The sequence below is a fragment of the Centruroides vittatus genome, unplaced genomic scaffold (assembly GCF_030686945.1).
Source record: "Centruroides vittatus isolate TY-2023 unplaced genomic scaffold, ASM3068694v2 contig_546, whole genome shotgun sequence".
In the NCBI taxonomy this organism is placed as follows: Eukaryota; Metazoa; Arthropoda; class Arachnida; order Scorpiones; family Buthidae; genus Centruroides; species Centruroides vittatus.
The window spans coordinates 1,409,243-1,427,299 of record NW_027122322.1 but is presented as its reverse complement, the minus strand read 5'-3'; the positions used below and the strand labels follow the sequence as shown (position 1 = coordinate 1,427,299).

General features: G+C 25.2%; 1 protein-coding gene across 1 annotated transcript in view; it reads right to left on the bottom strand.

The window, feature by feature from the left end:
- The window catches only part of LOC136978587 (calsyntenin-1-like), a 79,067-nt gene that overhangs the window by 7,654 nt on the left and 53,356 nt on the right, over positions 1-18,057 (bottom strand). The window contains exons 4-15 of the mRNA XM_067274320.1: positions 16,988-17,196; positions 12,287-12,433; positions 11,712-11,903; positions 11,194-11,460; positions 10,917-11,095; positions 9,068-9,194; positions 5,593-5,747; positions 4,878-5,029; positions 3,208-3,575; positions 2,377-2,522; positions 1,260-1,449; positions 1,002-1,174 (exon numbers count right to left, since the gene is read on the bottom strand). Of these exons, the coding sequence (XP_067130421.1) occupies positions 1,002-1,174; positions 1,260-1,449; positions 2,377-2,522; positions 3,208-3,575; positions 4,878-5,029; positions 5,593-5,747; positions 9,068-9,194; positions 10,917-11,095; positions 11,194-11,460; positions 11,712-11,903; positions 12,287-12,433; positions 16,988-17,196 (2,305 nt within the window). The remainder of the gene's footprint in view (positions 1-1,001; positions 1,175-1,259; positions 1,450-2,376; positions 2,523-3,207; positions 3,576-4,877; positions 5,030-5,592; positions 5,748-9,067; positions 9,195-10,916; positions 11,096-11,193; positions 11,461-11,711; positions 11,904-12,286; positions 12,434-16,987; positions 17,197-18,057) is intronic.

Genomic DNA, 18,057 nt, shown 5'->3' with positions numbered 1-18,057 from the left:
AAAATTTCTTTATAATTTTATCCTGATATAATATTTTTGTATTTTATTACTTAATTTTATTCATTTACCATATTTACTTGCATATAAGACAAGGTTTTTATTCATTTTTCACTTCTTCAAAAACCTAGGTTGTCCTATAAGCACAAGCGAAGGATTCTTTGCGTTTTTGCAATAATTTTTGTGAACTGTGTATTTGTATTTTTTACCGGATGCTCACCCTCTGGTGTATAAAAACAAAAGTATTTTATCTGGGTTGTTTGAATCGTTCTTGTGTATTGTCAGGAGTAAAGATGAATAGCAATAGGAAGAGCAAAGCTTTTGAATTGAATTCCAGATTGAAATTCCAAAATCACATGAAACCCAATGTAAGTTTTAATCTCTTCCCACGTGAAAACAGATGATTATACAGAAATCAGAATTCGGAGATACTCATAAGTGTAATCGATGGAAAATGGATTCGACTGTTAAGAACTGGCAAATAAAGTTCCCAATCGTCTAGCTTTATAAGAACAAATTATGTTGTCAATTTTGCAAGATTTTTCCTTAAAGTTTAAAAGTAATTTTTGCAAGATAATGTGTGCATTTATGTGCATATAATATTATATTTTTTACTCAATAATCCTACACACTATGAAGAAGGGAAGAACTCAAAAAACAACACCTACAAAATTATAACAGAGTGATCTGAAGTATAGTAATGCATTATTTTTATATGGATATACAAAATAATCTAAAAAGAAAACATTACATAAATAACGATGAAGCTTCTCACAGCCAGATATTTTATTAATTTGAAAAGAATCAAACAAATAAAAAAATTATTTTGCCTAAGAGAATGAATAAAATTGCAAGATATCAAGTTTTTGCAACATGTTATAAATTTACTATTATTTTTAAAAATTATTCAATGATTTTTCTTAACACCAATAGTACATAATATCAATAGTATAGTTATCAACAATTATTAAAATTTAAATGTAATAATAAACAAATTCTCTTACATCCATCGGGTTTACGGTAATTGTTAACGACGAATCATCCCAGGCCATTTCTTGTTCTTCATCACGATTTTCATGAGAATGATGATGAGCAGCTCTGATGCGGATAACTCCCAAAACTATCATGAATACCAAAAATCCAACACATACTACAATGATTATTGTCACAGCATGGCCTAAAAATTTACAAAATATAAATAAAATATTAGTTTTAGTTTTGTTTACAGCTTTCTTAATTCAAATGTATACAAAATTTCTTACTTGCTGATGTTTTAGCTACAGCTTTACTAGCATCAATGATATTACTGTCAACATGTTCAATTTGTTTTATTTTTGCATTTTTAAATTCTACCTCATGACCACTAACTTGAGCATGAGCTACCGGTAGCGGCGGTACATGAGTTGTTTTAATTTCGTGGCTTAATTCTGACTGTGGATGAATGACCGTAACCTAAAAGATTAAAAAGAAATTTTTAAAATTACTTTGTTAACTATCCTTTTATTAAAATTATTTCATTATATATAATTTAACAATAAATTCCTTTCTCATTTATTAATATAAAATTAAATAATGAATATGATCATAGAAAACATTTAATTGTTTTAAAGATTTTCAAAATTTTTAAAAATACTCCAGAAAAGTAAATATTACAAGTATTGATATATTTATTTTTAAAAAGTTTTATTTTCCTAATTGATTTAGAAAATTTGAAATTAAATGAATGATACAAAATTATGATGATGATAATCAATTATATACAAAGCAATCAAGATTAATTAATAATCCAAACTAAATTTTTCTCAAAGTTTTAGTGTCTTGCTAATTGAAAATTTGCAAATTGCATTTTTCAGTTTAATATTCTATGAAGTTGGCAAGAAATATAAAATTTTCTATTTATGGTATATATAAGTAATCCATTCCACAAATAATAATAGTTTAAACAATTAATTATAATCATAAAAATTCTGTTCTTCATACAACTAATTATTCTGTTTGTTTCAAAAGCAAGAACAGAAAAACATAAAAATTAACTTTTTATGATAAGAAAATGATAAATTTAAATACTTTAATTGAAAAAAATTAAGAGTTTGTATCATTTATTTTATAAAACTGAATAAAATCTTTTTTTTATTATTAAACTATTATTATACTTAAATGATGCATATATCTATTTGTATATGCTTTTTTAAAGTTGTTAATTAACAGATAATTGAGATTCCATTGAATATCATTCCTTTTATCTCTATCAATTATCTTGGATGAAGTAAGGAAATCTACTATATTTTATCATTGTTATAAATTATAGTAAATGTTCTAAAATAACTAAAAATTTCTACATAAAGGATTTTTAAATAAGATAATTACTTTTTTACTTACCATTTGTACATATTCATTACTTGAGAATCTACCATTCAGTTCAGAACAAACAAGTTTGAAGGCACGATTTAGATAATATGCTGGTTTACGATTGAAATAATGTACCTCTCTCAAAACCATTTCATAATTATGAATTGTATCAGATCCTAAAATTATCACAAAAGAATATATTTTCTATTATTCATATATAATATAAATACATAAATGAGAATATGCATAATATTATAAACAAACAAACAAAACCCATCATTAGTTATTTTTGGAAATAATAAATATTTTGTTTAATGAAAACAAATGATTCAAAAATTAGATTACTGATTACACACACACACACACGATGTATTAAGATATTTTAATTATAAAAATAACATGTAGAAGCTTCTAAAATTTATAATTTATCAAATATATCTACTAGTTGCGATCTATTTTTATAAATATCATAATAAATCATACAACTGAAAATCTAATTCTGGAAAAGTATAGTCAGTGCTACACAAAATAGTTTTCATCTTACCTTGAGCAATCATTTTAAAAGCAATACTGATAAAGTTATGAAATTTAAGATATTCCAAAAAATATGTAATCATTAATGAAAATTAGCATGTGATATGACACATGCAAAAAGAACTAAAGAAATATTAAAGCTCTCACAGTGAAAAATCTTTTGAAACGAATTATACATTGATTTAAACGAAAAAATTTAAAACATTAAAACTGATGAAACAATTTGTGTAAAATAATTTCAAGTTAAATTTTAAACTATTTTATTAAAAATAAATGACTTAATAATGTTTTTATTAAATATAAAAACTATTTATAAAAAATCATTACCATATATGACAAGTCCATCTTTATTTTGTTTATGCAAAATACCCAAATGTGACATCAAGTTTGTAGGTAGAATGAAATATTCATGATCAGGATTAAGAGGTGGATAGACTTGAACGGTACATGAATCTAATTTATGTTCTTGATTAAAGGTTGAACCAGTGCTAGAATGAACAATTTGATTTAATTCATCCTGTTCCTTGCTGACAGTAATAGATATTGATGAAAATAACATTATTCCTTGTTTGAAATATTCATATTCAAATGGTACATTGGGAGTTCCATTAATAGCAATTGTTAGTTGTTCAGGTTGCAAAACTATGACAAATGCTTCTGAAGCAGGAATTTTCATTTGTTTACCATCGGAACACCTAAAATATAAAATAAAATTTAATTTGAAATTGAGTAAATAAAATTTTAAAAAAGTCTATACAAAAATTCTAACATTAAACTTATAACAAGTAATAACAGAAACACTTATCTAATATTTTTAATTTAATCACAAAATTTAAAAAAAGGATAATAAATAATATCAAAAACCAAGCAAATATATTTTCAGTTAACCAATTATGTAAAATCTGATCTTGTCTTCACTAATCAACCACTTTTTAACTTATCAAAATAAAAATTTCACAAAATAAATACATTTAATTTAGTATTACTTTAAAAAATTTTTTTTAACTATATTGGGATAAGTATTCTAGTTCATTTATAATTTTTTACAAAAGATAAAACAACAAAATCCTAACAATTTTCACAATGAAATAAATTTTCAGCTTTTTATATTAAATGTCTTCTGCCACTCTTATGCTTATTTAAATCAGAAAATAAACTGCTTTCTTGAGAATTTGTTTACTTTAATTCTTAAATTAATTTTAATTATTTTCAAAACACAATTTAAACTAAAATAATGTAGTCTTACTTTCTTGTAAAGTGACACATTGATAAATCAATTAATGCTGCAGAGGAGGTCTTTAATTGAAATTTAATTAAAAGACTGAAACTTTTTATTTTATTTTTAAATTCATTTAAGTTTAATTAAAACTCTTCCAAATAATTTTTTAACTGATTAAACTTCTAATGAAATTGAAACCGTAGCTTATTATAAATGCATTTTAATTTCTTTCATTCTCTATCAAAGCATTTAATGTGATTTTTCCAAAAATGAGATATTAATTTTTGGAATAAATATTAACAAATCTCTCCCTTCTCATTTTTTAAAATTTTCTTTTGCATAAGTTTTATGTGAAGAAAATTGCAAAGAAATTACACAAGTAATTAAATTAAAATGGAAATCATTAATTAGAGCTTTGATTTTTTAAAAGAAAATATCTAAATTAATTGTTTAAACTTATCTTAATATAATTTATTATTATATTAGTACTTTTATCTATATTTTCATTAACGAAAAATGATTTTTTCTCTTTTATTGAGAAAAAATCTAAATTTCATCCATACAACATCTTTGTATCACATTAGGTAGTAATACATATAATATGAAATTTCCAACCTAATAGTAAAATTCAACAGATGAATCTTTACACTATTGTAAAATTACTGAAACAAAAACATTTTATCTTAAAACAACTTATAAAGTAAAAGTTATCTCAATTTAAGTGTTAACTTTTTGCTATTTATTGTAAAAAAATTCTATTAAAGATCATTCTACTCACATAACAGAAGTTGACAAATGGAGGCTACGACGGCCAGGTGTAGGAAATTCTCGAGAGTTAATATAAGCAAGCTGAGCCACTAATTCCTCCAGATTTGTTTTACTATTACCATCAATTGTGACTTCTGTAAGATCAGAATTACTTTGTAACTCCTGAAATAAAAAAGTTAATAAAATAATAAATATACAGTACATACAGCAAGTTGTTAATATTTAAATCAATTATTTTTTTAACAAGCAGAGAGCAAAGGATAATTTTATTATAATAAAAAATGTTAGAAAAACAATTAAATTAGCTTAATCTATAAAGTACAAAGTTAAAATTTGAAAAGATACTTAAAAATCTATAATAAAAAAAATAATAATTAGCAAATATTCAGAACTTGTCCATGAAATAAAGTGCCTGTAGAGAATGGATAAGGCTTATTGTGCCAATAGTCCTTTCTTGCACAGGCAGCATACTATATACACTACACAAAAGTCTAAAAACATTAGGACTTCACAACAGCACATACATTGCATTACAGAAGACTACCATAAGACTAAACACACATCACATGGAAAGGAAATTTTAAATACAGATACATACACAAACAGCAAGTAAACAAAACAACAGCCTTTTCTATAATTATGCCTTGAACTTAGTCCAGCATAGCACTAGGCACCAGTATTAACTGAGTAGGATACATTCCACCATAAAAATAACAAATTCTTACCATTCCTGGTTCTAAATGTTCAGTTGGAGGTACTTCTAGACCTTCTTTGCAATGATGTAAACAAGCTAACACATCAGGACTTTCAGTGTGACCTCGAAGAACAGATAATCCAGCTAAGAATCCACGAAAATGGAAATCCATTTTGCTTTGTTTACCTGTATAATTTATAAATTGATACTTAACTAATTTGTAAAAAATATCAAACGTTTCAATTATTTACATTTTAGAAAGTTAAAAAAATATTTTCCTTTATAATAAATTAAACCAGTGATTTTTCAAAAAAACTTTTTAAGTGTGCATCCCTTTACCAGTATAAAACACATGCACCCCATATATCAGAAGTCGTCAGGAAATTTTAGAGATTAATTAAAATAAAATTAGCATATAGCTTACACATTTAAATACAGTATTACAAAAGATTATTCATTTTATTCTGTTTATTGTTATGAAGCTATTTTATTGCATTTATATTTAACATAGTCATAGTCAAACATATTTTGGGATCATTTTATCCACTCTTCAGTTTGGAATTTTACATTGTCCTTATCAGTTTTGACAAGATATTTCTGCAATAAAATATTCATAAAACCCTTTCTCATATCAACAAGTGAAATGTCTATCTGAAATAAGGTTAGAGTTCTCTATAACAAATAACAGCTGAATGATCGACTCTTAAATTTGCGTCATTGGATAGTATTGACATTACAATTATTTTTATATTTAATTTTCCTGAATTTATTTTAAAATTTATTATTACATTATTATACATTTTATTATTAATAATTAATAAATCAAACAAATGAAGATAAGAAAAAAATTTTATTGTTCAGAGAACATTTATATCTTTCACACATGAAGCTTAGGAGATTCTATTTCAGTATTATATTTTTCATTTCACTTACTTTATAATTATACTCTATAATAGAGTGTAAAAAAAGCAATGCTTTAATGTTTATTGTACCTTTAAACTGCATATCAGTGTCATGCTTTCAACAGTTGCTGAAAACGCATGTGGTATAGGATGGAAAGATCATACAAAGACGTGGAGCTACAGGGAATGCCTTAATCTGTTATATAAGCCCCGCATTACCATTCAATGGCCGAGTCACCATTCGTGTTTGCCGTATTTTTAGGCAACACATGCTTTTTCTTCCAGTCTCCCTGTAGCCAAATCTTAGGAGGCTACTGTGCAATGACAGGGATGCTACTTCCGTACTAGAGAGGTCTGGGGTTTACTCTATCCCAATGGAAAATACTACATCCGGTATTCACACCCACTACGTTGGTGCAACAACTAGAATGTTGGCTTGTCGTATTTCCGAACACCAACTTTCCATCAGGGCAGGCAGGTGTGATACCGAGCTAGCAAGAATGGCATTGCAGCATTTATACACCCCACTGTGGGACCAGATGGTGATGCTCAGGCATTGTAATAATAGGAGCATCGTGTTTATTTGGGAGGCCTTTCTTACCGCTGCACTAATTCCATGCAACACTCCCACGCTTGATTTGCCTGCTTTGTGGGTCAAGATTATGCAAAGATATTATTTCCATTCTAGTGATTTTTAGCAGAGTATATGCCGTTATGGTATGGATTATTAAGATAAAGTTATGATATTTTCACTGTTTTTGAAGATAACTAGAGATTATATATAAACAGTTTCTATAAAATGTTTTTTTATACACATTTTCTTGAATTTTTAATTTCTTATGCGAATGTTTATTTTGAAGAATTGGATCTAATATATAGTATTGATCAAAGAGTCTTATGTTGTACATATTCTTAATATTTTGTCACTGATATATTATTAACTTTTTCAAATATATTATTTATAATATATTCAAGAAGTATTAAACCTTAATATATTGAATATAATTTACAAAAACCAATTTATTTCAATAAAATAAATTATAATTAAATAATAATATAAATTATTTAGATGTATTGATTTGACTTGTTCCTTTAACAAAAGAATGCATATGGTAAAGTTATATTAATTTATATTTTAATAAATCATCTCATCTAAAATGTAATTTATTAGAGATAAAAAACTTTAATAATACTTAATAAATAAATAATAAAAAGAAACCGCTACACACAAATATATATATACCGTATTTTATGGACTATAAGACGCACTTTTTTCTTCGAAAAATTGCCTCAAAAATTCAGGTGCGTCTTATAGTCCGTAAAATACAGTATATATATATTATGTCAAGAACTGAAACTATAATATCTGTAATAAAAGTTCATTCATTTTATATGTAAGAAAGAAATATATTTTGTCTGAAATATTTACATTTCAGTATATGTTTATGTTAATAACTAAATAATATATTCAGTTACAGGCTTATTAATATAACTCTGTATTCTAATCTTATCTGATGTTATTAATCTAATTATGTATTACACAATCTAATATTCAAAATATATTACAATAATTAATCTAAATTATTCTAATCTGTTTTGAATAATTCTAATTTCTCATATACGTCCTTCAAATATTATTTCTTGGTTTTAAGTGAATTTAATTTATAAACATTATTTTGAAAAAATATGAAGAAAAGAAAATTGAAATTTACTTGTCATTTTCCTTTATATAATTATATTATTTTGAAAATTTTCCATTATGTTTAATAGATATACAGTTTAATATTAAAGTAATTGAGAGAATGTTAATATGCAATATTCCATTAATGAGTAACTAACATAAAACTACATTGGTCTCAAACTGACTTAATGATGCCTTGACATGAAATAAATGAATAGATTTCTTATGAAAAAAGACAGTATAGTCAGAAAGAGACACCAAGTTCATCACCAGAGAAATTAAAATCTCAAAAAAGTAAAATATTTTGAGATAGAAAAGTGCCAAAATTCAGTTCTTGATGGCTCGTATAAAACAATGTCATCCAAATAGCCAATTAACTAACTTAAATTCTATCTGTCTATTTTAAAAAATCTTCATTATAATTAATTTGTTCTGTATTATGTAATACTTTTTGTCTTACCATTGATTATTCTTTATTAAAATTTTTATATTTAGAGTTATTTAATCAATATTTAAAAAAAAACTATAATAAATTGCAATATAAGATGTAGAAAATGTTAAAATATTGCACTTGAGATGGTATTAGACTAAATAAAATGTATTTAGTCTAAGGTCCAACCTCCTAATGTATATAAATATTTTAACAAATTACAATTAAACTTTTAGTAAATGTTATGCTTTCTACAGCCAATCATAAATCCAAATAACTAAATTATTTTGAGACTAGAATTTTATATTTATTAAATAATGTAATTTGATCTGACTGCCTATCTTAAACTAAATTTCATTGTTTAAGTAATTTAAAATACAGATCAAAAATAATCTGGAGATAGATTTATAAGCTTTTATTGTTTTTGTATATTGTATAAAAAAAAGAGTAGTTACTAAGATCAGTAATATTTTAAATTATTTATTTAGCATACCTTGCCAACAAGCACCAACAACAAATGTAGTATTAATTCCTTTAGTTGCATGCATTGGCCAATCATCTATAATTTCAGGGTTGTCTGTCTGACTATGGAATGCTTGTCCGTCAATATATAATACAGCCTATAATAATAAAATATTTAAAAAAATCAATAATACTATTACTATTTCTATGTCACTAATATAAAGTAAACTATATAACTCAATTATTCAAATTACTTTTTATAATATGTTTATAGAATTAAAATCAAAACACACATTATGAGTGTAATCATATATATCTTATAGTACAACTCAGTTAAGAAGTTTTTCAAGGAATCAATTTAAAAAACTTCTTAGGAAGAAATGAAAGTAATACAGTTTTTCATTCAATAATCTATATTTATTTAACAATGTTCTACTATATTAATGTGAATTAAGCTTATATTGTATATATTTATGTAGATATTTGTCTAATGTAGCATGCTTCATCCGTTTTGTTAGATAAAAAAAGTACATTTTCTGGTTCCCATAAACAAATGCACAGATCTACAGATACTGTATTAAATTTGGTGAAAATTTACAGCTAATGCATTTATTGACAGTACTTTTCACAACTTTCTGTTTGTTGGTAATTGTAGTAAAATTGAAAAATCTGTGTTCAGAGTTGTCCATGAAGACATGAAATTTTGTGCATTTTCTAATGTAATTATTTTGATTTTTCCAGATGCAACTAAATATGTAAAATTTTCAATAGATTGCAGTTGAAACTTCTTAACCGAGTCCATTTTCCAGTCATGGACAAGGACTTCAGTGGCGTAGTGAGGGGGGCAAGAGGGTCTATCATGCCCCAGGTGCCACTTGCAGAGGGGTGCCCAAATGGTCTCCAAGACAAACTATATGTGTTTCTGGAGAGGGAGGGGGCACCAGTTATGTTCGATACGTCACTGAAGGACTTCCATCTATTTAAGCAGGAAATTTTCTTAAACAGGACATTTTATACATGAAAAATTTACACATCTCTAATAAAGAAAGAAATTGGGACTTCTGAAATTAAACTTTCTACATGAGAAAACTAATGAGGGAACTTCTTAACAGATTTTTACTGTATACATAAGGGCTTCAGATATTCAAAATTATCAATTTTTAAAATTAATTTTATTTACAGTATGACTTTTACATAAAGAGATTTCAAAATGTATAACTGTGGCAATTATTGTATTTATGCATATCAGTATAACTATATATTGAATTGAAACAAAATTAATTATTAAATATGTTAATAATGAAAAAAGATTTTGAAAATTATTCCTTTAATTTCAGAACATTTCTTATTTTAACTGAATGCAATGAAGATGAAACTAAATTACGCATGAATTTAAGAGTTCTTTTAAAATTCTTTTGTAAGTATTTATAATCACTGCTTTTTGATGACTTTTGAATCTCTTAATTGACCTCAAGAATCATCAGATTTATCAAGATAGAATACTAAATAATATTTATTAAAAACTGTACTAAAATGCAAAGGAAAATTTATTTTACACTGCTTTAATTTATTGAAAGTTAGTTAAAAATTTCTCTATTTCTTGAAAATTTTTTGACAATTTAAGTATAATTTCAATAACAATAGACACATTATTAAATTCTAGGCTGTTCCTAAATCTTAACTTTCATATATATATTTTTTAAAATTTGAGCAATAAATAATAACATTTTTAGTTACATAAAGGAGCAGATCTATACAGGGACTAATAGGGCTTAAGCTCTGGACCTCTAAGTGTCAAGGGCCCACAAAAATTGAATTAATTACTTAGAAAATTAATTATTTCAAATTATAATAAATTTAAATCTTGTTTGGATATTTACCTCTGGAAAATTCACACTTATAGCATAATGATGCCATTGATTATCACAAACTTCAATTGTCTTCCAGCGCCATTCGGCTGGTCTAAATACAATTGGGCGTTTCTGATAAAATTCACGACGAAGCAACAATATTAAACGACAATTTCTTACAAATATAGCATAGTGGTGTCGATTCATTTCTAAAATTAAAAAAATATATTTTGTAGTTAATAAATCTAGTGACTTAATACTTTTTTATAAAATTTTTTATTTCTTTTAAATAACAAACATTTCTTACTATGATCATCAGCATTGCAGATAATATGTTCCTTCATGTGTGAATTATTATGATCAGGTAAAGGTTCGTGTTTCATCCAAAATGCAACTGTGAAGTTGTTGGTTAAATTATGGTTAAGGGTTGATTCAGGAATAACAACAGCATTTGTTACTCCATCAAATTCATAAATTTGATCACTTTCATGGCCTTCATCAGTTGGTAATTCTCTTGTCCATTCAGCACCAATACCAGGAGAGGGAAGTAAATCTATACTATCTGAACTTGCACCTACAAATTAAAATAATATAATTCATAATAGATGCATAGACAGATATTAATTTTATAATATACAAACAAATTAAACATATATGCATAAATAAATTTGCCAAAATTAAAATGTTAAAATTATTATAATTTAATAAATATTACAGTACTTATAATACAAACTTTTTCATATATTTAATTTTAATTCTATTTTATAATAATGTACATATATTTAAGATAAAAAATTTTAATAATACAAAATAATGATTCTTTACCACAAAGTTTCCTTTGAGAGTCGACTGAGTAGGTATCTCTATCGCATCCTTTTCCAATGTGATGTGTTGAAAGTGTAACTTTTGTAGTTAATTTTTCTGGTGTACATGGTGCATCACATAATTCTAACTGTGCTTCTGGAAAAAGTATCTGCTGTCCAGAGCTTGGAGTGTATTCAATTCTTTCTCGAATTCCTAGATAAAATATTAAATTATTCCAAATATATATTTTCACACTAATACTTATAGTGAACTAGTATAAAAATTGAATCCTTTGTATCTTTTTTTTATTATTAAATAATTTGGTTATTTAGAATTTCAAGAACAGTTTCCTTTATGATTAGTCAAAAACTGATTTCAATGCACATAAATTGAAATTTCATAAAAGAAACTGAAATCACAAATTTTAAATCTAAAGATTATAAATTTAAAAATATAATTAATATTAATTTAATTCAAACAAAAACAAAATATTAACAAATATTTACATAGTATTATAAAAAATCAAAGATATACAAATTTTAAACTTTGTATTTTATTACAAAAAATTTCTAATTTAAATTCCATTTAAATTGTACCTTTCCAGCCAGGTCGACAAACTCTATGAACTTTAATATTAACTGTTGTAGGCTTAGATCTTTTCATTCCACAATCATAAGCAACAACAAGGAGAATGTGATTGCGGCTTTGATCCCATGAAAGTGGCTCAGTATTTTTGATACGACCTATGTAAGAGTAATTATAACTTAAAATTTCATCATAAAAATAATAATTTATATCTAATCTAAACAATTTAAAGTTAAATAACTCTTCCTACAGGGCAGAAAGAGTTATAAAATCATTTTTTTCTTCCTTTCAAAGAAAAACAAATTCATGCTTTTTATTATTTACTTTGTGCATGACTGCTACAAACTATCATTTATTTTTTTGATTATTTTTAATTTTATTCAGATCAATAACTAATGAATAACAATTAAATTTTGTGTTTGATATAATTAATACATTTTATTAAAAGGACCATCCTAAATGAAAGAAGATTGAAAGGATGTCCTATTTGTTACAAATAAATTTAAATAACATATAGTCATGTAAATAATCAGTACAATTAAATAATAAAACCAAATTCATTATTGAGCTATAACTTTCCTAATTAAATATACAGATATTATAGCAGCATCACACAAACCCTAAAAAATTAGCTAAAAGCATCTAATTTTACTATCACAAATGTTTTCATTTGTTCACAATGATCATCATTTGGAAATGGATATGTTTGCAATAGTAAAATTAGATGCTTTTAACTGGTTTTTTTTAGGTGTTTGTGAGAATCGCTGTTAGATATGACCAATTTGACTTAGTGTGAATATACTGAAATGAAATTTGGACTAAAAGTAGTTGATTAAATTGCCATCTTGTATTAAATTCAATAATTATAATTAATTAAGTAATATTCAGATTAATAAATAACAGAATATTCCAAGTTAATTAAATTTAATTAATTAACTTAGAATATTCTGAAAGAAAAGATTAATCCAAAACAGGACTCAGAGATGCAACTTCTACCCATATGATGCATATGCACTACCAATTAAGATATCTAGACCACTATCAAATCTTTGCTTGTAAACCAATTAATTTTGAAAATATAAAGTTTGGGTCACACTCTGATTCAATCTTTTCTTCCAAAATATTCTAAATTAATTAATTTAATTTTAATTTTTAAATTTAATACAAGATGGTAACTTAACTGTCTACCTTTAGTCCAAGTTATGTAATATCAATATCTGTAGGCACTCAAAACAGAAGAATAGAGGGAGAAATTTGTGCTACTACAAAGAAGAATTAGCCAAGTTACAGCATTATAACAAATCTGGCTTTATGATTTAATTATTAATATATTTTGGATTTAATTTTCTACATAAATATTCAGAAATAAGAATAATTAAAATCATTTTTGAAATTTTGTTATGAAGTCTGTGTGGAATTCACAGCAATTTTTAGATAGAAATTTAACATACAATACAAATAAAACAAACAGTGGAAATCTAGTTTATTATTACTGTTAACCAGTTAATGGTTGAAGTGAGTCTTATTATATATTCTTTAAGAGCTGTTAAAGAAATACTCTTAAACATCTGTTTATATGAACAAATGCCTAAATTTCTGCAAAGGCAACAAAAGTAAATGTAATTCAAAGCCCTAAAAGACAGGAAAAACTTTGAGTTACTGATGATTTGAGTTAGAGAACAATACAGTAAAAAATGCCAATTTTAAGTAGATTTATACTTTTACTTCTCTTGTATTTTATAAAGAATTTTTGATAGGTTTTTTTTTTCCTTTAAACAGCTTGTGTAATGCCTTTCAGCAAACCATTGAATATAACTAATAGAATTGAACAGTTTTACAGGTACATCTTGTTGAGATAAAGTGAGAGGTTCTCTCACTTTGGACTAGAATGTTGTCTGAAAATTGGTGTTGGAGAGTAGATACAACTAACTGTCTGAAAATTTCATTGAAATCCGATAATTAGGATCACTTTGGATAGGATAAATATTAAAATTTCAATCGGAGAAAGTTGAAAGATGTTAAATCCCTATGCTATTCCATTGAGACCTAACAAGTGCTTCGTTTTCTTCAAGTTAAAGAAATATTAGGGTTACAGACGTTGATAGTTTCTAATACTACTGGTATCATTTACAAAATATAAAGAAATATTTTCAAACAGCAAGACATTACATCAATCATAGTGTGAAAAAGTATTAGACAGGATGATCTATTGTCTCTTCCTTTTATATCTGGGAGAAATTAATTGTTAAAGGTATCAGAAATAAATCCATTTTCATTTGTCAAGAAAATAAATGATCTGTTTATATAGTTTCAGAAAGATAATAGTCCTGTTATACTTCCATAATAACTTATAGCAATGACTTTTATCTAATGATATTTCTACTCTTCATTGACCTAAATCTTGATTTAATGGGAAACATATAGTTTGCACTAGCAAAATCAGAATCTGCTGAAGGGTATCAATTTTGTAAATTAGACTTTATGACTGAATAAGAATATATTGACTACTTAATGATGGAAACTCTGGCAGAAACTATATATAAACTAATTTATAAGAATAATTATTTTATTAGTTATTAATTATATATGACATTTAATGAAATACCATCAATCTGAAAAATCCAGCGATCACAAGTATTTACTAACACTTATGTTTTTGGTCTCATTGAAAGATCTTCAGATGCTGTAAAATCAAGTATCAAATTTCTAGATTTGTAGAAATTTACTACAACTACAATAGTAGTGGTTCTTTATTAATCATCAGAAAAATCAATTGAGGAGATCAAACATCAGTAAATTAAAAAAAAATGATTAGTAGTGATCTAATAATCATTTTGCTACAGATCATAATGAAATCACATTATTACTACAAATAATTTATATATACATGAACACACATCTTTGTGGAATTGGTCATAGAACTATATAGAATAAAATCTAATATTCTGAAAAACTCTGGTTGAAAAATCACCACTCTAAATATTTAAATGGAATTTCCATTTCAATTGAACACTTTTTAAACATTTGAATCATTCAGGTATTTGAGATTAGCATTGTGTCTAGAGAGAATTGGCTTGTGATTGCTCCACCAAAAAATGTTTCATTTAAACTGCTTTTGTTAATTTATTATTGTTGAAAGTTAATTATTTTTTTGTTATTTTAGTTACAGTTTTGTTTATTTATGCAAAATCTCTTCATTAAAATAAACATCTTTTGACTTAAACTGTTACAACAGTACTGATTTTTTTTATACCTTAAGAGAGTCGTAGCTACTCCTGCCATTTACTCGCGCTTTATTGAATTTCTTCACTTTGACATTCAGAGTGCTTATTAAATAATTCAGCTATTGCCTAAACTTCTAAATAAAATTATAACAGTTGACATGTAAAATTATTGAATAAACTAGAAATGTAATTTTAATAAACTTTATATATAAAGCAGGATACTTAATAACACTAAAGGTTATTTAAAGTTATCAATACTTTGAAGTTACAAATTTTTAATAAATTTATAATATTGATAACTCATATATTAATGATTTTTAAGACATTACAGCAATTACAAGGTTTAATAACTTAAAAAGAAGACAAAAGATACACTTTTTTCAAAATGTTAATAGTTAATAAACTATAAAAATAAACAAATAATATTAGCATATTAAATATATACAGTTAATACAATTATTATTAATATACCGTAAAATTCTGGTTGATTATTTGTTAATTTAAAATTCTATCTTAATTATTCCATTCTGTGATTCAAATGTACTTGTTCTTTGGTAGCTGAGTTTAATAAAAACTGAACTGAAACTAAAGAATGGTTTTAGTTTCCTTATTAAGCAAATACTTTGACTTTACATATAAATAAATAAACCCTTTAAAATCCATTATCGGTTTTTAATAAACAAACATTTTCACCTAAATTAGTAGCTTTCATCAGATTTGAATGTAAATGTTCGAGAAAATTAAATTTATTCCATAACACATAATTTTAAATTCAAAGTAACAAAATACAATAAAATTAAAAATTAATAATTCAAAAGACATAAACAAAGATTCAAAGATACCTGCATAAACCATTGAGATACAGACACTCTTATCAAATGTATGGCAAATTTTATATAAGTAACAATACTTAGACACTTAAATACAAATATGCACGTGGTGATCATAGTTGTCATTCATTTTTATATTTATTATATTTATTGAGTTACTCTTAATTTCAGATGTCATTTATCAATGAATTTAACATTGCATTTTATGGAATAAATATAATGTTCTAAGCATTTATATTTGTACCCGATGACGGCTACCAATATAGCCGAAGATGTTTGTTTATTAAAAACTGATGCTGGATTTACAAGGTTTATTTATTTATTTTTACTATTTCATGTAGTTAGATATGTTTTATCTGTATCTTAATCCTAAAAGCACAAGACTTTTAATGTTGTTTTAATGTTTTATATTATTTTATTAGTATAATTGGCAATTTGCTTGATTTGATTCTTATCACTAATCTTTTAATTGGAAATTGAACAAAAAGAAACTGTCTAACAATCATGAAAGTTATAAGTCCACATTTTCATATATTTATTCCATGACAAACAATCCAAATCATATCTGACAATTTAATAATTTTTTAAATAATAATAAATTAAAAGATTTATGAGTTGCCGAGAATAATATAATAAAATATAAATATTAAATTCTTACCTTCAGAATCAATAGTAAATGGTTGATTAGGTGTAATTATCTCATATTTGCAAATGTCCCTAAATTTTTGAGAGCAATCTCCATCTTCTGCTTTTACCTGTACAATCTGATCATGAAGTTCTCCTTCATTAACATCTACCGTATAAGATTCATGAAGAAAAGTTGGCGGAAATTCATTTACATCTTCAACAGTCACATGAACAGTTACACTAAATTATTAAAATAATATATATATATATATATATATTACTTTCTAATAAGAAATTTACTTTCTATTAACAATACAAATACATTTTAAGTAAGAGGTTGGTAAGAATAATTTTATACTGATGATTTTTAAAAATAGCATTTATAATTTTAGATTCATTTTTAAGTGTTTCAAAAGTGTGATAATATGCCACTTCATTACATTATACTATCAAACTAGTCTCAAAAGCAATAGAATCAAAATTTAATAGAAGATTTATCGTGATAATGACACTTGTACATTTTGTTACCCATCAGTAATACAATGCAAATATGATTTTGCATGGCTCATTCAACACAAGGGTGAATATTGTGTACTAAATATAATTTTAATTATATACATACATTTACAAGAGCAAAAGTTTTTAAACCATTTGTTCCAGTAATAATACTAGTAATAACAGAAAAGAGTTTCTTTTTGAGATTACATAATATAAAAAGAAAATGAAAAAGAAAATAACATTCTTTATATGAAACAATGTCAATCTTATTTATTTGATTATTTCTCACAATGAAGTGTAATATAAATGACACAAGGCATACTTTACATCTGTTTAATTCTCTTTTTTCATTTGCTGAGACATGTTTCGGGTCTTTGTCCTCTTCTGTCGACTTTTTCCATTAAGGTGTTATACATTTAATTTTCTGAGAATGTATAATAGTGCGGCTTTCACCTCTAAAAATAGATGTAAAGTGTAGGGATCGCAAAAACGCGTAAAAATGGTGAATAATTATAAAGTTCCGAAGTTGGGAAGTTTCAAGAGTCAAATCGTGTCAGGAACATGTGTTGGTGATGTAAACCAGACACGAAAGAAACTCTCCCA